At 46.5% G+C, this 23205-nt stretch overlaps 5 protein-coding genes and 1 pseudogene across 7 annotated transcripts; 5 read left to right on the top strand and 1 right to left on the bottom strand.

The window, feature by feature from the left end:
• Window positions 1-298: 298 nt before the first annotated feature.
• LOC136453772 (uncharacterized) lies at window positions 299-1745 on the top strand (annotated as a pseudogene).
• A 1222-nt stretch (window positions 1746-2967) lies between these two features.
• LOC136453760 (uncharacterized mitochondrial protein AtMg00820-like) lies at window positions 2968-3351 on the top strand. The gene has a single exon (XM_066454316.1). The coding sequence runs from the start codon at window positions 2968-2970 to the stop codon at window positions 3349-3351; it is 384 nt and encodes a 127-aa protein (XP_066310413.1).
• A 342-nt stretch (window positions 3352-3693) lies between these two features.
• LOC136453751 (uncharacterized mitochondrial protein AtMg00810-like) lies at window positions 3694-4824 on the top strand. The gene has a single exon (XM_066454308.1). It carries the CDS (start codon window positions 3694-3696, stop codon window positions 4822-4824), a length of 1131 nt encoding a protein of 376 aa, XP_066310405.1.
• Window positions 4825-5403: 579 nt separating this feature from the next.
• LOC136477040 (cytochrome c biogenesis protein CCS1, chloroplastic-like) lies at window positions 5404-8119 on the top strand. Its single transcript, XM_066475054.1, has 8 exons — window positions 5404-5905; window positions 6010-6229; window positions 6333-6444; window positions 6525-6797; window positions 6912-7183; window positions 7276-7432; window positions 7528-7611; window positions 7704-8119. The coding sequence occupies exons 1-8, from the start codon at window positions 5503-5505 to the stop codon at window positions 7860-7862; spliced, it is 1680 nt and encodes a 559-aa protein (XP_066331151.1). The 5' UTR covers window positions 5404-5502; the 3' UTR covers window positions 7863-8119.
• Window positions 8120-9109: 990 nt separating this feature from the next.
• On the top strand, window positions 9110-10047 carry LOC136477032 (probable calcium-binding protein CML41). Its single transcript, XM_066475042.1, has one exon. The coding sequence runs from the start codon at window positions 9418-9420 to the stop codon at window positions 9958-9960; it is 543 nt and encodes a 180-aa protein (XP_066331139.1). The 5' UTR covers window positions 9110-9417; the 3' UTR covers window positions 9961-10047.
• Window positions 10048-10595: 548 nt separating this feature from the next.
• LOC136477021 (BTB/POZ domain-containing protein At3g50780-like) lies at window positions 10596-14083 on the bottom strand. Of its 3 annotated transcripts, none has more exons than XM_066475032.1 (3): window positions 13966-14083; window positions 12480-13158; window positions 10596-11781 (listed from the first exon to the last, which is right to left on the bottom strand). In XM_066475032.1, exons 2-3 carry the CDS (start codon window positions 13110-13112, stop codon window positions 10834-10836), a joined length of 1581 nt encoding a protein of 526 aa, XP_066331129.1. In that variant the 5' UTR covers window positions 13113-13158; window positions 13966-14083; the 3' UTR covers window positions 10596-10833. The 3 variants fall into 3 exon arrangements, with proteins under 3 accessions (XP_066331129.1, XP_066331135.1, XP_066331134.1); XM_066475038.1 differs by lacking the exon at window positions 13966-14083 and adding an exon at window positions 13621-13952; XM_066475037.1 differs by lacking the exon at window positions 13966-14083 and adding an exon at window positions 13717-13952.
• Between the last annotated feature and the right edge of the window lie 9122 nt (window positions 14084-23205).

Raw genomic sequence — 23205 nt, 5'->3', positions numbered from 1 at the left:
CAACAGCCTCAACAGCTCGCGCGCACTTCACGCGCACGCCGCGCCCTTGCATGCGCTCTCGCCGCGCCAGTGACTCGCTCACCAAGCTCTCGCGTGCCCGGTCCTCGCGCTGCCTGCATGTCCGCTAGGCGCGCTCGCCCGTTCTCAGTGTACAACATGGCCAAAGGCCCCGGATGTAATCCTATATATGTATACTGTAAATGATCAATGAAAGCTGTCCAGTTGTGCAATCTTATTCTACATGGTATCAGCCGCCTCCGATCCTACTCTCTCTTTGGCAAATTCAGCTTTCGCTCCCATGGCTCCCTCTTCTCATGCCTCTGATTCTTCTTCCGACGATGGCTTCTCCGTCACACCAGCCACCTCGTCTCAGATCCAAGGGATCTCTATTCGCCACCATGTTCCCGTCGTTCTTGACATGGACGACGGCAACTTCGGCCAGTGGCGCCATTTCTTCGAGTCCGCCCTCGGCAAGTTCAGGCTGGAGGACCACGTCCGCACCACTGCGCCGAACGACGCCCGCGATCGCGAGTGGCGCCGGATCGATTCCTGCGTCGTCAACTGGATCCTCGCGACGGTCTCCAAGGGCGTCTACGACGTCGTGCACCGTGACAACCACGACGTGTTCTCCCTCTGGCACGTCGTCGAGGCGCTCTTCCATGACAACGAACTGCAACGTGCTGTCTTCCTCGAAACTGAACTGCGCTCTCTGCAACAAGGCGACATGTCGATGAACGACTACTGCACCAAGTTGAAGCGCATCGCCGACCAGCTGCGTGACATTGGCCACGCCGTCTCCGAGCCGAGCCAGGTGATGACCTCCTCCGCGGCCTCAATCCCCGATACCGCTACGTCAAGCCGGTGATCACCTCCAAGTTCCCGCCGCACACCTTCCAAAGCGCCCGCTCTTTCCTCATCCTCGAGGAGCTCAGCTTCCAGCACGACTCCAACGCCGAGGCTGGACAGGCTCTCACTGCCGCCCATGGTGACCACAGCGGTGGCTCCAACAGCTCGGCTTCCTCCGGCGCCAAGGACGGCTCCTCCGCTCTCTCTGCGCCATGATCCAACAATGGCCGATCCGGCAATGGCAACAATGGCGGCAACGGGCGCTCCAACAACCGGTCTGTTCGGCGTCGCGGCCGCGGCAACAGCGGTGGCGGCGGTGGCTCATCCCGGAACAGCGCCAACACCTCCACCAACCAGTCTGCGCCATGGGCTGCAGGCTACAACCCATGGCAGGGCATGGTGCAGGCTTGGCCCATGCCCTTCCGTGCCCCCGGCGCCGGCGTTTTGGGCCCCCGCCCACCGTTCTAGCCGCAACAGGCGATGGTGGCCGCTGCCCACCCCTCCAACGTCTTCGACAACAGTGCCCTCTATGCGGCGCTGAACGCATCCGGCGTTCCTCACCATCCACCCAGCGCCGCCGACTGGTACTTCGACACTGGAGCCACTTCGCACATGTCGTCCTCTCCTGGTAACCTCCTTCCCTCCACCCTACAACCATCATCTTCCATCATCACAGTGGGCAATGGTGCTCGTGTTCCAATCACACACTAAGCACAAACATTCATTCCCACTGTCACCAAATCTCTCCGTTTAAATGATGTTCTTGTTTCTCCAAATCTTATTAAGAACTTGATCTCAGTTCGTCGTTTAACACGTGACAACAATGTTTCTATTGAATTTGACCCTTTTGGCTTTTCCATAAAGGATCTTCCTACCAAGGTGGAGATGCTCCGATGTGAGAGCAGCGGTGATCTCTACCCTCTCCGGCCTCCACGCCACCAAGCTCTTCACATGTCCTCGGCGATGTCCCTGTGGCATCAGCGGCTGGGACACCCAGGACATCCAGCTACCTCTCAAATTTTGCATAATTTTGCTTTTCGTTGTAATAAGGCTGATGCTCATTCCTATTCGTCATGCCGGCTAGGCAAACACACTCGCCTGCCATTTGATGCATCTACATCACAGTCCTTCTTCCCATTTCAGCTAGTGCATTCCAACGTTTGGACCTCGCCTGTGTTCAGCTACTCAGGTTATAAATATTATGTTGTGTTCCTCGATGATTACACTCACTATCTATGGACAATTCCATTACGCAATAAGTCTGATGTCCTTTCAACCATCCGTGCGTTCATCTCATATGTACATACTCAGTTCCGTCTGCCAATCCTCGCTTTTTAGACGGACAATGGCAGGGAGTATGACTCCATTGCTATGCGCCTTCTGCTCTCTTCTCTTGGCACTCAGCTACGGCTTTCGTGCCCTTACACATCGCAACAAAACGGGAAGGCTGAGCACGTGCTACGCACTATTAACGATTGTCTACGAACTCTGTTGATTCACAGTGCAGCTCCCTTGGAGTTTTGGGTCGAGGCGCTCGCCACGGCGACACACCTGATCAACCGCTGTCCGTGCCGAGCCATCGGAACCACGACACCGTACAAGCTGCTGTTCGGTACACCTCTGTCCTACGACGCGCTTCGTGTTTTTGGCTGCCATTGCTTCCCCAACACCATCGCCACGTCGAGTCACAAACTCACCATGCGTTCTACGCCATGCGTCTTCATCGGCTATCTGGCGGATCACCGTGGCTATTGCTGCTACGAGATCACGACGGGACGCGTCATCACCTCGAGGCATGTCGTGTTCGATGAAGCATGCTTTCCCTTCCGCGCCACTGCATCTCCACGCGATGTGCCGGCGTAGGTGGATAATGATCCTCCACCAACCCCCCGTGACGCCCAGGGCACCGCACACACCGCGTCACGACCGTGGACTCCTCCACCATCACCACCTCCAACGGTGCATCACCCACCTTGACGGTCTACGCGTGGACGCATTGCACCGCAGCAGTCGCCCTCACCGATCGTCGACGACGCTGCACCATCAACACCGTCTACTACCAATCCAGTGGTGTCTAGCTACAATACATCATCTACGGCCGGTGATCGAGCGACAACGCCCATGACGCTCGGTGCCTCGTCTCCACCGCGCGACGTCGAGCTGCCCGGACACCCGATGATCACTCGTGCTCGTGCCGGGATCCACAAACCCAACCCCAAATATGCCATGACGGTGTCCACCGACGTCTCACCCATCCCTCGAAGTGTCCGCAGCGCTGTCAAGGACCCCCATTGGTATGCTGCTATGAAATTGGAGTTCGATGCATTGCAGGCAAACAAAACCTGGACACTCGTTCCACGGCCGCCAGGTGCTCGTGTCATCACGGGCAAATGGGTGTTCAAGCACAAGATGAATCCGGACGGGTCACTTGAGCGCTACAAAGCTTGGTGGGTCGTTCGCGGCTTCAACCAGCGGCCCGGCATCGACTTCGGCGAAACGTTCTAGCCGGTGGTCAAGCCGGCCACGATCCGCACTGTACTGACGATCGTGGCGACGAACAACTGGCCTGCACACCAGCTCGATGTCTCCAATGCATTCCTCCACGGCAACTTGCAGGAACAGGTGTACAGCCAGTAGCCCACTGGGTTCGTCGATCCACAACGACCCGACGACGTCTGCCTCCTCTCACGCTCGCTCTACGGCCTACGTCAAGCATCGCGGCCATGGTTCGACCGCTTTGTCGGCCATGTCACGAGCCTGGGCTTTGTTTAGTCGAAGGCGGATTCCTCACTCTTCGTCTACCATCGCAATGGCGCGACGGCATATCTTCTTTTGTACGTCGACGACATGATACTCTCGGCGTCGACGACAGCACTCCTCCACCACATCATCGCCAGGCTACATGACGTCTTTGCAGTGAAGGACATGGGGCCGGTATGGCATTTTCTGGGCATCAACATCAGGCGAACCACGACAGGCTTCTTCCTCTCGCAAGCTTCATACGCTGAGGAGCTGCTGGAGCGAGCGGGAATGGCGAACTGTAAACCAGTCGCCACACCTGCAGACACCAAGTCCAAAGCCTCGTCGGCCGACGGCAAGCTGATCGCCGATGCCACGGCCTACCGCAGCGTCGCTGGCGCGTTGCAGTACCTGACGATCACGCGACCGGACATCGCCTACGCCGTGCAACAAGTATGTTTGCACATGCATGCGCCGCGCGACATTCACCAAACGATGCTGAAACGCATTCTCCGCTACATCAAGGGCACGATGGCTCTCGGCATCCAGTTGCGCACCGCACCGACACTGACGATCACCACCTACTCCGACGCGGATTGGGCCGGCTGCCCAGACACGCGCCGTTCTACGTCCGGGTTTTGCGTCTTCTTCGGCACCTCGCTCATCTCGTGGTCCTCAAAGCGACAAAACACCTTGTCGCGTTCGAGTGCCGAAGCTGAGTACCGCGCCATCGCCAACGCCGTCTCCGAGTGCTCATGGCTACGCCATCTTCTCGGCGAGCTCCTCGTCAAGGTTCCCTCCGCGACATTGGCCTTCTGCGACAACATCTCTCCGGTGTACATGTCTCGGAACCCCGTCCATCATCGGCGAACCAAACACATAGAGCTCAACATCCACTTCGTCCGAGAGAAGGTCGCCATTGGAGAACTTCGTGTCACGCACGTTCCTAGTGCGCGTCAACTCGCTGACATGTTCACGAAGGGACTACCATCAGCGTTATTCCTCGACTTCCAGGACAGCCTCTCCGTCACCGCCGGCGACGTCCAGACTGCGGGGAGTGTTAGCAGAAGCAACTCCATAACGGCTGAGGCACCCTGGCATATCGGATTTGCAACAACCTCAACAGCTCGTGCACACTTCACGCGCACGCCGCGCCCTTGCATGCGCGCTCGCCGCGCCAGTGACTCGCTCACCACGCTCTCGCGTGCCCGGTCCTCGCGCTGCCTGCATATCCGCTAGGCGCGCTCGCCCATCCTCAGTGTACAGCACGGCCAAAGGCCCCGGATGTAATCCTATATATGTATACTGTAAATGATCAATAAAAGCTGTCCTGCAATCTTATTCTACATCGATGAGTAAAAATAGATCATGGCAACTGGCAATACTAGTTCATGGATTAGATAACCAAAAAGTAACAATTACATGGAATCGGACACCGTCGGTGAACTCGAGCCGCAGCTCGTCACCATCAAAGCCGGCGCGTACGAAGACGAGTTCTATTTTGCTACCTCTCTCTCTAAAACAGAATCAGCTGTTTCCAACAGCACGCTTCCCAGACGCAGCTGGTTGGGCTTCGTTTACTTCTTCCAGTTTGGGCCGGTGAACTTTGGATCGGGTTTCCTGGCCCGCTTGCCTTTCATGCCTTCTGGGCTTCCTGCTATCTTGCGTACTGTAACACTCTACTGGAAAGAAGTAAACGATGCCCAGCCCAGCCCAGCCCAGTCGACCGGGAAAAATCCCGTCTCGCGCTCCCCACTTCACTTGTGTGCAACGCGCGCGACACGACGCGCCTTATCCACATCACGCTCCTCTCTTCTCTTTTTCCACAGGAGAGAGGGATGACGAAGCCAGCGCGCGACGCCGCATTACTCCCTCACCGCTCGCGCGCCCGGTCTCCTTCCCGCCACGCCCACGACGATGCCGTCCCTGACGTCCTACCTCCTCCTGAACCCCTCCAAACCCTCCTCCTTCCGCCGACTCTCGGCCCCGGCCCCGCACCGCCCCGGCCGCCGGTTCCATGTCTCCTGCGACGCGCCGCGGGGCAGCGGCAGGAGTGGCGGCGGGAGGCGCGAGGCCATCCCCGCCGGTGCCAGCAAGGCCAAGAAGCAGATCGTTTTCTTCGACGCCGCCCCTCCGGTGTCGCAGGAAGGCGGGGCCGCCGTGGAGAAGGCGGGGGGTGAGAAGCCGACGACCAAGGTGGGCAGCGGCAACGCGGCGCTGGCGTTGGTGAGGAGGGCGACCAAGAGGACGCTCGCGGTGCTGTCCAACCTCCCGCTCGCCATCTCCGAGATGTTCGCCATTGCCGCCCTCATGGCTCTAGGTACCGACTGCCGATTGTGACTAAAATTTGATCCTTTGTTGACGCTTCATGAATTCCTTCCTGCTCATTTTCCTGTGCTGGCATTGCGAATCGGGCAACCGCAGGAACGGTCATTGACCAGGGAGAGGCGCCGAGCTACTACTTCGAGAAGTTCCCCGAGGACAACCCTGTCTTCGGCTTCATCACGTGGAGGTGGATCCTCACCCCCGGGTTCGACCACATGTTCTCCTCGCCGGTCTTCCTCGGCCTCCTCGCGCTCCTCGCGACGTCCCTCATGGCGTGCACCTACACGACCCAGCTCCCCATGGTCAAGGTCGCAAGAAGGTACGGCCACTCTCTTGTATATCAGTATATGCCACTTCTTGGTAGGCCGATCAGTGAACCATGGGGTGAGAGTGAGACATCAAGTGCCGGTGTGTCATTGCAGATGGTCGTTCACACATTCCGGAGAAAGAATACGGAAGCAGGAATTTGCAGACTCTCTTCCTCGAGCATCCATTCAGGATTTGGGAGTCATCTTGATGGGTGCTGGATATGAGGTGATTGACACCCACAATGATCTCTATCCAGCTCCAACCACTGGGCAGTTGCATTATGCTTGTATGATCTGTTGCTGCAGGTATTCACCAAGGGGCCATCTTTGTATGCTTTCAAAGGGCTGGCTGGTCGGTATGCGCCTATCGGCGTGCACTTGGCGATGCTCTTCATCATGGCTGGCGCCACGCTAAGTGCGACAGGAAGCTTCAAAGGCTCCGTGGATGTGCCTCAAGGGCTGAACTTTGTTATTGGAGATGTGATGAAACCTAGAGGGGTCCTCTCTGTTGCACCGGATGTTTTCAATACTGAAGTCCATGTCAACCGGTTCTACATGGAGTACTATGACAGTGGAGAGGTGATCTCCTTGCTCAGTGTTTTCTAACCTTTTTGTGCAGTTATATACTCTAGACTGATTGGCAACTTGACGGGGGGGAACCCTGATTGGCAACTAATATTGTTGGATTGCCAGGTCTCACAATTTTACAGTGATCTCTCTCTATTCAACCTTGAGGGTAAAGAAGTGATGAGAAAGACTATCAAAGTAAACGATCCCCTGAGATATGGAGGGATCACCATCTACCAGACAGATTGGGGATTTTCAGCATTGCAAGTGAAGAAAAATGGTGAAGGCCCTTTCAATTTGGCAATGGCCCCCTTGAAATTGAATGGGGATAAGAAACTCTTTGGGACATTCTTGCCACTTGAAGATGTGGACTCGTCGAATCCGAATGTCAAAGGAATGTATGTTTAGTAATTTTTCATCTCATTTTGATTTAAAAAAGTTAACTAAATATGAGTAATGATATGTTGTTTGCCTACTTGGTGACTTGTAGATCAATGCTTGCTCGAGATTTGCAGTCTATCGTGTTGTATGATCAAGAGGGTAAGTTTGTAGGGGTCCGTCGGCCAAGCTCGAAACTGCCTATTGAGATCAATGGCAATGAAATACTCATTGAAGATGCTATTGGCAGTACTGGACTGGATCTTAAGGTATCCTATTGATTCATTCTTTTTTATTTTTATTTTTGAAGACATTTGTGCTTTTCCTTTAATACAAGTGTCTTATTTTTTCCCCTTTCCATCAGACTGACCCAGGAGTTCCTATTGTTTACGCTGGTTTTGGTGCGCTTATGTTAACGACCTGCATTAGCTATCTTTCACATTCTCAGGTATGTGTGATTGTTTTTCATGGTTCTTATTGACGACAGAATTGCAATTGGCTTGCCGATACACATTTATGGTTTGGTTCCTGCTGCACTAGATATGGGCATTGCAAGATGGAAGTACAGTTGTCGTTGGAGGGAAGACAAATCGAGCCAAACTTGAATTTTCTGAAGAGATGAACCGGCTACTTGATAAAGTACCAGAGCTGATCAGTGCCGATGAGAATGTACTAGATACCAAATCGACTGCCACATGAAACATTTTTTGTGTTTTTGTTTGGGATTGCTGATGATGCAGTAGCTCTGTTCAGGAGAGAACAGAAGTTCGAATTCGCAAAACATGGCCTTCAAGAATAGAAAAACTCTTAGAGTCTTTCAGTAGAATGTAGATCACGCTTCAATTGAACTCTCTGTACATCTTTGAATGAGAAGATTGCTAGAAACTAAACTGGTAGCTTGTTATGTTACCAATTTACCATACTTTAGATCAAAATAAAACTGTAACCTTTGGTTCTGTTACTGAAATTTTTGGGGAGCGTGTTTCAAGGAAATCATACGGCTTCACCCAAAACCTCATCAGATACTTAATCATATATTGTTCTTGAGATCTGTGCATGGGCGAATTCCTCCACTGCAATTTGCAAAGGATGCAGATTCCATACCATTCATTCACGCCCGTATTGTTGTGGTCGGTGTGCTGAACTTGGGGTGTCAACTGTTTGTCAGTCCATCGGTCCATCGTAGGGGGTAGCATCCAATGTTTTCTTCATTCTGGTCAAATACAAGGATGTACAGTTCAAAAAAAATATGAACAAACAGTGTCAGGAAAGACGCTGCTGCCGGTCATCTTAGATGCCCGAACCCAATTATGAGTTTCAGGTGGGTGATTTATCAGTAAGTAAACAGCCAGTAGCGTCTACTTCCATGTGGTGATGCCACGAAAACATGTGCCATAGGCAATCCCTATGTTCGAGTTGTTGGTAACCTCCATGAGAGTCACATGGAAGCTCTGCATTTGAAAATCTTGTACTTGTTCTCGAGCGGTATCGAAATTGCAGATTTCGTTTGCTCCCTCAGACGTGATCAGGTCTCTCTTGAAATCTCAATCTCCACTGCAAATCTGAACTTGGCATTCGAAGGATACAATCATTAGTGCTCACTGATCTCACTGATCTCAAGTTCTCAACTGATACTCTCATTGCTACTCATCTAAAAAACTCTCATTGCTACTAGATAGTTTCAGATCCCTTTATTCCCTGTCTCTGATGAAATCGTTATGAGAGGGCTGCATTCTTCAAAGACGACTGTCTCTCTGCATCACTTGTCCTGTCAACAGCTTCTGAAATCTGAATGCCTTCAAACAGTGATTTTTTCAGTCAGTGAAGTAAAAGTCCGATCCATGACTTGTCAATTTGTCATGTCACAAGGCGCCCCAAACCGCAAATTCAATTTTGAACCACTGTATCTCGAAGCCCATAACTAAATCACGGATTCCGAGATATCGTTGTTCGGTGGGCGGCGGCGCGGGGATCGTGAGCACATGATCACGTTGTCTGATGGGAGTTAGATAATGCCAAACTGACAGTATCTGATGAGGGAGGTAGTTGCGACGCAGGCTCAACTAACTTCTCATCACGACCGGTCAAACCCCACACAAAGATGCATGGCATGGGCGGCGGCTGCTTCTTCGGATCGCAGCAACCACCAGCTGAGCTGCGCGGCTATAAAAGGAGCTCCCGGCACTTGGTTCTTGTATACTACCTGCAAACTGCAGCGCACAAGCGAAGTGACACAAGCTAAGCGAACACAGAAATGGCGAAGCGCACGTCGAGCAAACGGAGCTTCAGGTTGCCGTTCATGTGCGGGCAGTCGGACGTGGCCAGCCCGAGGGGCGCGGCTGTCACGAGGCTGTCGTCGTCGTCGTTCGGCAGGGGGTCCAGGTCCGGGTCTAGCTCCAGCTCCAGCAGCAGGCACAGCGAGCTGCAGCGGATCTTCCAGCACTTCGACCGGGACAATGACGGCAAGATCTCCGGCGCCGAGCTGCGCGCCTTCTTCGTGTCCATGGGCGACGACATGCCGTCGTCGTACGGCGACGGTGGCTACATGCTGGACTTCGCCGGGTTCGTGGCGCTGATGGAGAGGGAGGGCGGCCAGGAGGAGGACCTGCGGAGGGCGTTCGAGGTGTTCAACGCCGTGGAGTCCGCGGGCAGGATCACGGCCAGGGGCCTGCAGAGGGTGCTCGCTCAGCTCGGAGACAAGCGTTCTGTCGCCGACTGCGAAGCCATGATTCGGGCCTACGACGTCGACGGCGACGGTGGCCTCGATTTCCACGAGTTCCAGAGGATGATGAGCTAACTGATTCCGGCTTAAATAGTGAGTCTTCACTTTCAGAGCCCTGAAGAATGAAAGGGTTGTTCATAGGTCTGCATCCAGATGAGCCAATGCAAGTTGCTACGGGGCAAATGTGTCATCTACGTACTTGGATGCTGCTGCTTGCCTGAAGCAATTTGTTGCTTCATCTTGTGTTGTTTGGTGGGTCACACCAGTGTATCAGTTAAATTACAATTGATTTTTTCTTCTAAATAAATACAGCTCTTTTGTTCATAAGTGGGATTTTTTTTCCTTTCAAGATTTTCACCAAAAGAAGGTAGAAAAAACATTTTAAATTTTCCAGGTGTTTTTTTTTACTGTGATATATCACTTGGACTCAAATAGGTCATCAGTTTCGAGGTTTCTTATGTGGAAATGATCAAGAATTTGGGCTCAACAGGAAAGTGGCATGGTACATAACCATTTCAAACTGGGCAATCATCCAAACAACACACATGGAAACCGATATATCTTCACTTTAGAAGAACACATTCTGCAAAATCTTTACAGTTGCATCGAAGGCATCGAGTTTTTACATAAGAGATCCTTAGCACAGTAGAATTAACATCGTGCAACGTTGTAAGAAGCAGAACAGAGCAGCAAACAGATGCCTGATGATATACAGACAAGAGAACAAATTCTGTACCCAGAATTCAGAGATCTTCACATACATATGAAGCATCACAAGCACAATGCACACTTTCTCAAGCCTTACAAGTCAAGAGTACTAATCCCCATTGCTTCCACATACTCGGGATCTCCCAAACAGCCTACCATGTAAGAAATTACCACTCTAATTTCTCATCAATATACTACACTAGGAAACAAGGCTATTTTCTCCTGCAACCAATTGATATCTCAGCTCCGACCTGATTGCGATCGATTACCTTGTTGCTCAGCATAAGGCCTTATGAAAGTTCTCCTCCACCAAACCTCAAAGGCCTTCTGGAGATTGGGGCAGCTGTCCCCAACCTTCAAGAAGCTCCCAAGCCACGAGAGCAAGATTGTCTGCTGATCCTCCAGTGGGAGCGTCAAGATGGTCCGCCCAATACCTTCCTCCACCACTTTCCGGTCAAATGACCTGCAACCGTGCTGTAACCAATTGTAGTCATCCATGAGAGGCTGCAGCCAGACGTCCAAGAGAAGCCGCCTTGTGTCCTTTGAAGGAAGCATCTCTCCTTTCCCAATTGCCACAAATAGCCTCGCCGTGACACAACTGACAAGGTGGCGAGACTTTACTAGCAACTTGGAGTGGAGCCCAGCCAGCTCACGTTGGCTAGCCCATATGACCGTGAACTCATCAGCAGCATTCCTGTCAGCTAAAATCTCAGCTAACCAAAGCAGATTATCTGCTTCTAGAGCAATTTGTCGGAAAACTGGTTCTTTAATATTAAGAGCTTGCTCAGCAAAATCACTGTCAGTTGCTTGCTGAAACAAGATTAACAAGGAATCCAGGCAGTTCCGGCATGATCTGTAGAGGGTCTCAGAACACAAGTCAGAAGATCCACTTATACAGCTAGTGCTATTCTCCTTCAGAAGCTTCTGTACCAAAGATTTCATCTCACGCCGCCCCCTATCCTCATTGCTTCTCAAAACCAATTCAATGATATGTGAAAATGTGTCATTTGGTGGGGTCGTTAGATCAGACGCTACCCTCTTCAGTACAGGACTAACACCATAGTTCTCACTCTGCAGATTCCGAACAGATGAGACCACATTTTCTTCTTCTTCCCCAACCCAAGGGACCGCTTCCAAGTAATCTAAGCATGACATGACACATGCTGAGAAACCTAACAGCTCTGCAACCTGCACAACCAAAAAAAAAAAATCTAAGGGAACAACAAAACCCAAGTAAAAGAAAAGCTCCATTTTTATGATTTCTGAAGAGTCCAGATTGGTCTATCGCAATTAAGGCCCCACATTAGCATGGTATGGCCAGGGTCCATGTAGTCATGGGCCTGATTGGTGCAATTATCCTTCTGTGCCATTTGCTCCATAAAGCAATAACATAATTCATGACAGCCTGCCTAGCTTGAAATTTGTCCCAAACCCCACCAACTGGTACGCGCGAAATATATAGGACAAGGCAGTGTTTGTCAGCATCCATAGAATAAGTGGCATGTTGTAGTATTGTGGGTATAGCAGACAATATCCCTTTGATGTAACAACATGAACCAGCAGCCTGTTCGTTTGGCTGGGCTTGTTCGTCACTTATTACGATCGTTTACGAGGGAATAATCCCAGCCGAACAGGCTGCAGACATGCAGGCACCATTCAGTTGCACCGAATAATGGGTTCTTTTTTATATACTTAAGGATTATTAGTTTAATAATACTAACAGCCGGTCAGACCGCAATAAGAATACTGCCTCCAGTAATAAGCGACCTAATTTGAACCCTAAATTCTGGTGTGATCCTATGGTACTGAATAATGAAACTAATTCCACTAAGTGTGCCATTCTAGTCAGCAGTAGTGTTACAAAAGAGAATTTAACTAGGGCAAACCTTCAAGACTCGAAGAACACGAGGAACAGTTTGCTTGATCAGCCTCTGCTTGACATCACTGCAGTACATCAACCCAACAGTCTCAACATAAATCTCCACATCCTCACAATCAGGCACTTCTATACTGGACACTGGAGATTGCCTGGAGAGCTTATCAGCAAAGAAGGTACTGTTTTCAGCTAGGATGTTCTTGTGAACGCTCATCTTTACCGCAACACCATCCTTGCCATACAGCACCACCTTCAAGTCACTCATCTCGAGCTCGCCAAATCCAACAGATATCTTGTGCTGCTTCTGTGGCCTTTCATTCACTGCCTTTGGTGGATTAGTCGTAGCATCCTCTGCCGGCAAGCACCTCTGCTCCTCTGAATTGATTTTAGCCCTTGTCGGAGTCGAGTGTGTCCTTCTCTCGGATGAGATTGTTGGTGCCTTCTGATTTGATGAGGCCTTTGATGCAAGAGGCGAGGCACCCCCTTTGGTCTTCGTTTTCGCCTGCTGGTTTTGGTTCTTCGCCGTCTTCTGGAGCACGGCCTGCGACGGGCAGCACCAGAACCCTTCTGGGGTTACAGCAATAGGGACATTTCTGATCTTCGTCGTCCGGGCATCAACACTTGCAACCTTCCATTCCGCCATGTTTCCTTCGGAAGATTATGACCAGTTCTAATACCAGCTCATAGACCTGAGTAGTGATGGACAAGAGTTAAATTGATGAACTGAAGTTGCCATTTGGAATCATGAGAATGTATTGCTCACAAAATCAACTAAGAAAAGAACTTTAAATTATCATGACTCTGAGCACTGAGCGCGACCGCTAGAATACGGTCTTCGTAATTCCCAAGTAATAATATGATTTCCCCATTTGACAAGAACTTCAGAGTTCAGAGCCATCTTTTCCATCAAGAATTTTGCTTGAAAGTAGCAGACAAATACTAGGCAAATTCTGAATGAACTAGACATGTCTTCAAATCAAACATGAACAACCACACCAAATCAGCCACGATCCTACAGCAAATTGCTATGTAATCATAGAACATAGACCATCCCCCCTATACCTCCAGAATCCAAGAACGGCAAAAAAAACTCAGTCACTGCCGAGTCCAGAAACACCGTTTGGAAGAACAACCAACAAGGCCACACGTACCTCACCAAAAACAACCCTCTCATACCTCTCGAGATTCCAGAACCAGAAACAAAATTGCTTGAATTTTTTTTTTTTGAAGGCAATCGCGAAACCTACCGAGAGGCCAGCGCACAAAAGCCTCCCCTCCCCACCGTCCGCCGCAGCCCAGCCCAGCGACAGCCGTAATAAAGAGGGGCAGCATCTAGCAATCCAGCCTGGCGTGAGTGATGGGAACCTCACATCACCTCTTTCCCCAAAGCCGGCCGGAGAAAGACGAAGAAGGAGTAGGGCAGGGAAGGGGGAAAAACCAACCAACGGAAAGAAAAGAGCGCAAAGGGAGAGCAGCTTCTTTCGAGAGCTTTTTACCGGACGACGACGACGAGCGGGCGCCCTCGCTTTAACCACCTACGACGCCACACCACCTGCCATCATGGCCCTCCCTCCCTCCCTCCCTCTCTGAATTTCTTCTCGGATTCTCCTCCTTTTCCCTCCCTGCTCGTCTTCTTCCTCCCGCTCCACCTCTACCACAAGCTCGAGGCAGTACTGCGACCGCCGCTGTAGCGCCTGCTTTGTGTGCTCCAGACACCTCACTCCCAACAGTATCCTGACTGGGCATGAGATTCTACTCTACCAATATCGAGGAGACTTTTCTCCCTACGCCATTATAAAAGATCACAATCTCTTATGCATCACTGAAAAAATTCAGTGATCTTCAGCGTTATTATTTTAATTTTTTCGTGTTCTCCATACCACTTCCATCAATTTAGACTCTAACATCGTTAAACTGTAGATGTGAAAAAGATAAAAATACCCTTAAATCTAAATATGTTATTAATTTTTTTAAGCATCTTAACGACTTTAAATGAAAAAACTCAAAACTAGAAAGTTGTAGATTTCATCGAAATCTATAATTTTCATATAAAATTTATTTTCATTTAATTCCACAAAAAATATATGATTTGATATGATTAATATATCTTAGAAAAATCATCATTTTTTTGGAATTAAATGAAAATAAATTTTATATGAAAATTATAGATCTCGATGAGATATACAACTTTCTAGTTTTGAGTTTTTTCATTTGAAGTCGTTAAGATACTTAAAAAAATTAATAATATATTTAGACTTAAGGGTATTTTTGTTTTTTCACGCCTATAATTTAACGGTGTTAGAACCTAAACTGATAAAAGTGACACAAAGGATATGAAAAAGTTAGAACAGTGATGCCGAAGACCGCCCGAATTTTTGTAAAGGCACGTAGCAAATTAAGATGCTTTATAATCGCACACAGTAAAAAGTCTCAGCCCTCGCACTCTGTGGTGTGACCCTCAGCATGTTCGCTTGTTGGTTTCAGCCAACCTAAACCAGCCAATAAACAGTATTTTCCTCTTACAATAAACCAGCACCAACCAGTCTAAACCAGCCCAGAAACCAACCAGCGAATATGCCGCCTGTCTGTCCCCGTCGGTTCTTGCGAGTAGTTCTCTTCTGCCTAGCCCGTACCGCGGGGCCCACAGGCAGGTCACGTCCTGCCAGTCCTGTCTGATTTACTACCCGTTTTCGTTTAGCCCCGTTTAGGCCTCGTTTAGAAGCCAAAAATTTTTGGTTTTGGGTACTGTAGCCCGTTTGTTTTTATTTGGTAATTAGTGTCTAATTATAGACTAATTAGGTTCGAAAGTTTCGTCTCGCGATTTTTCACCCAACTGTGCAATTAGTTTTTTTTCATCTATATTTAGTACTCCATACATGTGCCGCAAGATTCGATGTGACGGGTACTGCATAAAAAATTTTGGAAACTAAACAGGGCCTTAGTTTAAGTCAAAAACCAAAAAATTTTGCATAGTACTTGTCACATCAAATTTTGCGGCATATGTATGGAGTACTAAATGTAGACGGAAAAAAAAACTAATTACATAGTTAGCCGAGAAATCGTGAGACGAATCTTTTAAGCCTAATTAGTCTATAATTAGATAATTTTTGCCAAATAAAAACGAAAATGCTACAAAATTCAAAACTAAACAGGACCGAGTTTGGACTGTAGCAATTTTGATCATATTTTTTTTCTGCAAAAGATTTTTACATACATCAAGTTTTCATATATATGATTCTTTATTAAACATATTTCATTAGTATTATATACATTAAAGTATCTAAAATTTTTTTAGAAAAAAAATAGATGATTAAATTTGCTATAGTAAAAAGTTGTTGACAAGTAAACACCAACCTAGGAAGTAACTCGACCCCTCGATGCTTTATTTACTGCTGACAGTAGTAGTAGTACTGTTTTGTTTGTTTTTACCAGCCTTGGCGCTGCAGTACTCCTACGCAGCTTTTACACCTCGCTGGAATGGTAATCTACCTTGGCATCCGGTCTCAGCGTGGTTTGCCCCCAAAAAAACCTTTTTTTGATCACGTGAATGCTATGATCAGCTCTGCTACAAATGATGGATGGATTAGGAACTTGGATTTTACTGCTACTGGATAGTAGTTAAGACGAGTTTTACTGCTACCCAGGCGTTCATTTCTCGATTGAAAATGAAGGCAGGCCAGGTGTGCATTACACGATCTGCATCAGATTAATCGGAGAGAGATTCTTCTTTCTTTGCGGCAACTTTGAAGCATGTCGGCATGTTGCGTGAGCGGAACTCATCATCAGCTGGGCAAACACGCTCGGCTCGTTTCAAATAATCTATCATTGTCCTAGGGCTTAGGCGTGTTCCTACTTCATTCCTAGCGCAATCTGCGGCGTGGAGGAGTACGCTAAGTTAATGTCGTTTTTTTTAGTAAAGCCCACTCATCTTGCCAATTAAGTACACTTGGCGTGTCAGTGACCAAGAGTTACAAGACAGGCCACAGGTTTGAATCCAGCCGGCCTTGGCAACGGTGGCAACGGACACGGACTACTACCTCCGTTCCTTAAAAAAAAGTCGTCGTAGAAAACATGTTGGGCAAACTTTCTTAATTTTGACTAAGTTATAAAATATATGTGTAATATTTATATCTCTAAATAAGTTTATTATGAAAATATATTTAATGATCTACCTAATGATACTAATTATGTATCATAAATATTAATATTTTATTAAATATATTTAATCAAAATTAAAAATTATTAACTTTTTGAAAGCCCGAACGACTCTTTTTTTAGACGGTGGGAGTAATCTAGCCCAGTTTAGTTCCAAAATTTTTGGCAAAATGGATACCGTAGTATTTTCGTTGTTATTTGGCAAATAGTGTCCAATCATAGTCTAATTAGGCTTAAAAGATTCGTCTCGTGGATTTTGTCTAAACTGTGTAATTAGTTTTATTTTTTATTTATATTTAATGCTTTATGCATGTGTCAAAGATTCGATGTGACAGAGAATGCGAAAAATTTTGTAAATTTTTTTACAAACTAAACTGGGCCCTAGTACTACACTGTATCACGGGCAGCAACACCAAGGACTGAACCGAATTGTCGTGTCCTCGTGGCAGAACAAGAATAGGGGACATTGGCAAGGGGAAAATCGCAAGGACCAGCAGGAAATCCAAGGGGCTACAGCCATCGTGGCAAAGCTGCCGATTGGTAATGATGAGCAAAGAGGACCAGAGGACCGAGGACGCAGGCACCGTCACCGCCGTGTGCTAGAACCTAGAAGCCACTGGCACTCGAGTAGTGGGATCTGGGAGTATTGCCAGAGCCCAGAGAGCAGGGACGCCAAAAAAAAAAAAAGGCCCGAATGTCCGTATCTGTATGCATGCTTCTGGCTACTTTCACTGTATCTGTATAGGCGCTGGCATTTGGAGCCTGGCTACCATAGTGCCAAGCCCTCGGAATCTCGGATCCTCGATCCCTACCAGCGTAGACGAATTCGAGACACGTTTGTGTCTCAAGTACTAAATAAATAATTTTTAAGGTTGCAATTTATTTTCAAAAGATAACGTTCTATACAAAATGGAACACTGCCTTCTAATACAGAAGCTAATTATGGATGCATGTAAATGATAACGGCTAAATTCGAGAAATGATAACATGCATCTTTTGCCAACATCTTTAACCTGTTTAAAAAATTTTAGAAACTTATTTATTATATGTGATGGATTGCCCTGTAGTATAATAAATTTTACAGATTTTAGAACAAATTAAGAGAACACAAAATACGCAGGTATCCTCACTTTATTTTCAAATCAAAGACTATCATCAACATGATTAGTGGTGATTGGTTGATAAATACTCCTAGAATCCCTATATACTCCTAGAATCCCTAAAATACCTACGGACATTGTTAGTTGCTACATGATTAGTAGCAACTAACAATATAATACCTACCAAATATATCCAACTATTTAATGCTAATTATTTTGTCCCATAGAATCCCTTATATTTGAATTACATGATGGGGGTGGGGGGGGGGATTACGTTACTACTCAAGTACTCTTGCAATCCTGCTAAACTTGAGGATTTGCTGAGGTGAGAACAGTTGAACTAGAGCATGGTTGTTGGCAAGCACGTCACTGACATCGCACGATAACTAGGATAAAAAAAAAGCAGCACGTTTGACGTGCCCCAACGGTCCAACCAATGCGTTTCTACTTGACCAAAATTTGTCATACCCTGTTCAAATTTAAGCACGGCTAGTCTCCTTTCGTAATGTATATACACCTATGGCATGCTTCGCGGCATCGCAAGTCAAAACAACACGATCTTTCATGTCACGGAACACGGGGTTTAAACTTTTGGATTAACGTGAGAAGTGGCCGTTGATTCTCGCGTCCAAGTTTGTAACTCGCTCCCTCCAATTGCCCTTTGTTTCCAGCCAAAGGTAACTTCAGATGGTACTGGTGACAAAATGGTGCCAGCTTGAGTGTTTGCCTTTAGAATAATAGTTCGAACCGAACTTGAAACCTTTTTCATGTCTTTGAACTTTGATCGTTTTCACAGCCAATGACCGTGAGAACGGAATCATTCAGCACACTGATGACCGCCATTGTTCTTTGGATTTGAACTTTCAAAGTTGAAACCCTATGGTTCCCGTCCAACTCGGCTAGCGACTTGGCCTTCGGTTGCCACCATTATTAATTCGCCTTTCCCTTTCGCTTTTCAAAAAGTCAGATCAATTAATTAGGTGCAAAATCAGCTTTTCTTTTGTTAAAGGAGAAAAGAAATTAAAAGCCTGGGGTATAGGTCTGGTGGAAGATTGCTGAAGCATTCTGCCTTTATCTTAGGCCTAAAACCGATTGGAAACAAAAAAAAAGATGGAATATGAAGACAAAAAAAAATTGTTGAGTTGCTTTCTGACATCCCCGTCTCGGTTCCCGCGCGCACAGGAATAGAAAGAGCAGGACTCCAAAACCGACACCGTTCGTGAGTTCATCTGCTTGGGTGAAGATCGGCAATCAGGTTTTTGAGGAGCGTCTTCTATGCGACTGCTCGCTCAATCCACAACTTCCTCTACTTTCCGGCGGCTGTGATTTGTGCGGTGATCGGCACTGCAACTCATGTGCATAACATCAAGCGGGACGACTACATCGACAACCGTTATGTCAACTAGCGTTGGCTCTGGTGCTGCGGGATATGCTGTTGCAACTCGTCCTCTGTTTTTTGTGATTAAAATCATGATTATTAGTATCATATACATATTGTCTGGGCTTAGCTCACCCATGCACATGTCTGATGTTATAAACATGTTATTAATAATATTTTGGATTAAATTGGTACTGAATTTGCCTAAATTTATAACACCGACTACTGAGCACGGCGCCGGTGCGGGCCCGTGCAGGGGGGGGGGGGGCATCATTTCGCGGCGCGCCCGTGCTCCCGCTCTCGATCACTGCCTGCGCTAGCCGGTGCCGTTGCCGCTCCCCCTCGCTCGGGATCTGTGATCGCAGAGCCCGGCACGTAACAAAAGCTAGGCCAGACAGGCACACCGCACACCTTGCCTTTATTGTTTGCGTGCTGCCGACTGCCATGCCGCCCATGCCCATGCGCCGTCTTGTGTTCTTGCGCACTTGGCAGCTTCCGGCTGGTACTGGTTGTGTGTTTTTGTGAACGGTGATGGGCGGGCGTGGATATGGATACGTCCATTTGGAGAGTGTGGCACGCAGCCGATCTAAACTAATCATCCTTGAATCCCGAATCGGGGTGTACTCTATCCACCCTAAAGAATGCGATTCTCGTTTTCTTAGAAATCATATGACTTGAACTTTGACTGAAATTATTTTTAAAAATACCAACATTTATAATACAAAGTAAGTATTATTAAATTAATTATAAAACATGTTTGTATAATAAATTTATTAAAATCCTAGAAAGAATATAATTCTCGCTTTTTAAGGAATCAAATGATTTGAACTTTAACCACAATTATATAAAAGTACTAACATTTATAATACAAAATAAGTATCATTACATTAAGTACATAATATATTTTTTATAATAAATTATAAGATATATTTTGATTTTCGTAGCTACTGCTATGCACATATACACTATGTCTAGATACATAATAAAACTATAAAAGTAATGTATCTCGAAAAAAGCCAAAACGTCTTATAATTTAGAATGAATGAATATAAATTTAGTTAAGTTTGAGCTAGTTTGACTGGCACGAATTCTATAATTACATTATTTTTTAGATGGAGGGAGTAGTTTTTTTCCTGGCGTGCACAGGTAATCAACAGGCATGATTGGGCTAGAGAATGGGAGACAGCAGCGCTGTATTATCTTAGTTAAAACACTAACACAGTTACATTGTCTTCTAGTCCGGTTAGGATAATTGGCTTTCACCCTGGCGACCCGGGTTCAAACCACGGCAATGGAATCCTTTTTACTGCATCTTTTGTTCCCGTTGTCCTTGGTCTGACAGAGGGCCTCGTTCGGCTTACCCTATATTCGGTTTGTTCGGCTTATTTTTTTAGTCGGAACAGTATTTTTCTCTTCCAACAATTCAGCCAGAACAGTATTTTCAGCCAATTTCAGTCAAGATTCAGCGAGCCGAACAGAGCCACAGTGTTCTTTTGTTCACGGCCTTCCGGGCCTAAAGAGCCCACGGCCCAAACTTGTTGTCCTTTTGTCTGATACAGTGTTGTTTTGTTCAGTCTGACTAAAGGACGATTTTTGTGTAGCTTCCATCTCCTTGCTCCTTTTCGCAACGCAAGAAACAGGTGTAGCCACTGGCCACTGGCCTCATAAATGAAGCGAAGGCACTTGTGCCTATTATTTTTTTAGATGTTTCCTACTCCATTCATTCTAAATTATAAGTTTGAACCAATTGCTAGTTTAGAGAATTATCTAGACATAGGTTAAATTTGGAGAGAGAGTTTTGTATTTTTTTTAGATGTATACCTTTTACTATTTATAGAGTATAGACATAGCCCTATATCTAAGTACACAACAAAAGTTATATACATGAAAAACTTAAAACGACTTACGATTTAGAACGGAAGGAGTATTAACAATTGCCCCCAAACTTGTACTAGCGTAGCTTGTGAGCTTACTTCTATTGGTTGTAAGTGCCCCCACATACCGTGCCTTTGTGGGATGGTACGGCCCAGCGTGTAAAGGACCTAGTCACCGATGAGGCGATGACACTATTGGATGCTTCGGTTAATAGAACTCAGTATTCCATTAAAAAAAACACGTGTGGCGCTGCTAACATGCATGGCGATGCGTTTGTGTGCTTAACTATTCTAAATTTTAAATATTTCTACCACAAAAAAGAGAATTACTCATTCCATTCCAAATTTATAAGATATTTTGGCTTTTCTTAGATACTTAGCTTTTGCTATGCACTTAGATATATACTATGTCAAATATATAATAAAAATAATGTATGCAAAAAAAATAAAACATCTTATAATTTGGACGGGAGAAGTATAATGTAATTGAATGTTGTTCTTGTATTGTTAGTCTTTTTCTTGTGGGCAGCGTTGTGGCCTATGGACGCATCTCCGTGACACCGTAGTGTCGTTGGAGGATTGGGATCGCTAGATCTTTACTTGCATTGGCGGAGCTTAGTTAAGGCCATCCTGGGCCATGCCCCCTGAATATTGCAAACTTATATATGGAAGATTAGATATTATGCTAAACTAGACCAAAGAATTGTCATTCTTTCTTATGTAATTGTTGCACAATTAAAGGTTGCCCCTGCTGCAAATTTAGTGAAGCTCCGCCACCGCTTACTTGCTTGCTTAAAAACAGAATCCCCACCAATCATTCAAAGATATTGTCAATGAAATATAAAAATGTTTTGCAGCATTCATGATCTTGGAATTATCTACCAAATATATCCTTAGCCCATTGTTTGCACTCGAGCTAATAAATAGTGGATTAGTGTTTGCATATTGGATTGTAAAAAACCGGATGCTACTAGAGGGGGTAAACGGCTAAGTTTCAACCAGAAAATTGGAAGTCCTAAAATCTAAATCAAGAGATCTCTCGGGTTATGATTAAATCGAGATCTCCTAGTTTTGAAAAATATTTATATTATCAAAATGAATCTAATTCAAAAAAAAGAGAGGGAAAAGAACATAGTTTTTTTAGCAAAGCGTCGCCCTTCTTTATTTATCAGGATAACTAGTACAAACTCCATCAGGAGGATAAACAAATCAAACATATCTTTGTACCAAAAAATTTACAGTGATCAGGTCTTTTAGGAGGGTTTCATGGGCGAGTTACCTGGTGCTGCGGGATTAAAGGAGGTTTTCACATGGTCGCGGTGGTGCTGATGGGAAGTGTCGGCGTCAACTCCTAAACGATCCGCATTGATGGTTGTCGATGGCACTGGCACTGCAGGAGCCAAGTTAGAGACAGTGGTGCAGGGCACAGAGGCTCTAGGCTAGAGTCAAATGTGGCGTTGTGAATCGGACAAGAACTTAAGAGAGGGGATATTGAGGGGAGGAAGGAGATAATGCTGAAGTAGGGCCCACTCGAGGGGTGTTTGCATGCAGCTCTCGTGTTAGTGCCAAATAGAGAATACTCACTATTTAGTTGCTCTTTAAATTAAAAATATATAATTATCAATTATGGAGCATGTAATCAAGTTCCCCTAAAAATATAAGTTTTAGTTCGTCATTATTAAGTGGAGATAGATAAGATATAAAGAAGGCTCGCATAACAAATTAACATTAAATTCTTATTAATATTATTCATCATTCTATTATTGTACATGATCGCCTAAATCACCACTCTAGCTCAATATTTCTATTGCCATTTTTCTAGCAAATAGTGATCATTCTATGGTAGTTTGTGCATTGTTTATGTCCTAAAGCCGCAGGGGTCGCTTTATTACCAACCGTTGTTACTAGAGCTAATGATGTTTTTTTTTTTTTTACAATGGGCTAAGGTTCTTTTTGAAATACGAGATTTTTTTATATTCCCAATGCTTTATAAAAATGAATAGACTATTATGAAGTCCCTATGCGATTACTAAGAATTGAGGTTCATCACGAAGGTTTGGGGAATGTTTGATACTGCTCCTCCCGTGGTGCTTCTTCAGAAGAGCCGGAGCGCTTGAGGGGAGCCACTTTTACAGCTAATCTCGACCCTTGGCTTCTGGTCCAACGGCGGAGACCCGCCGTGTGCTGCCGCCACCTGCAGAGCGGAGCGTTAGCTTATCCCCTTCGACG

This window comes from Miscanthus floridulus, chromosome 1, assembly GCF_019320115.1.
Source record: "Miscanthus floridulus cultivar M001 chromosome 1, ASM1932011v1, whole genome shotgun sequence".
In the NCBI taxonomy this organism is placed as follows: Eukaryota; Viridiplantae; Streptophyta; class Magnoliopsida; order Poales; family Poaceae; genus Miscanthus; species Miscanthus floridulus.
This window is presented reverse-complemented; position numbering and strand designations above follow the sequence as displayed.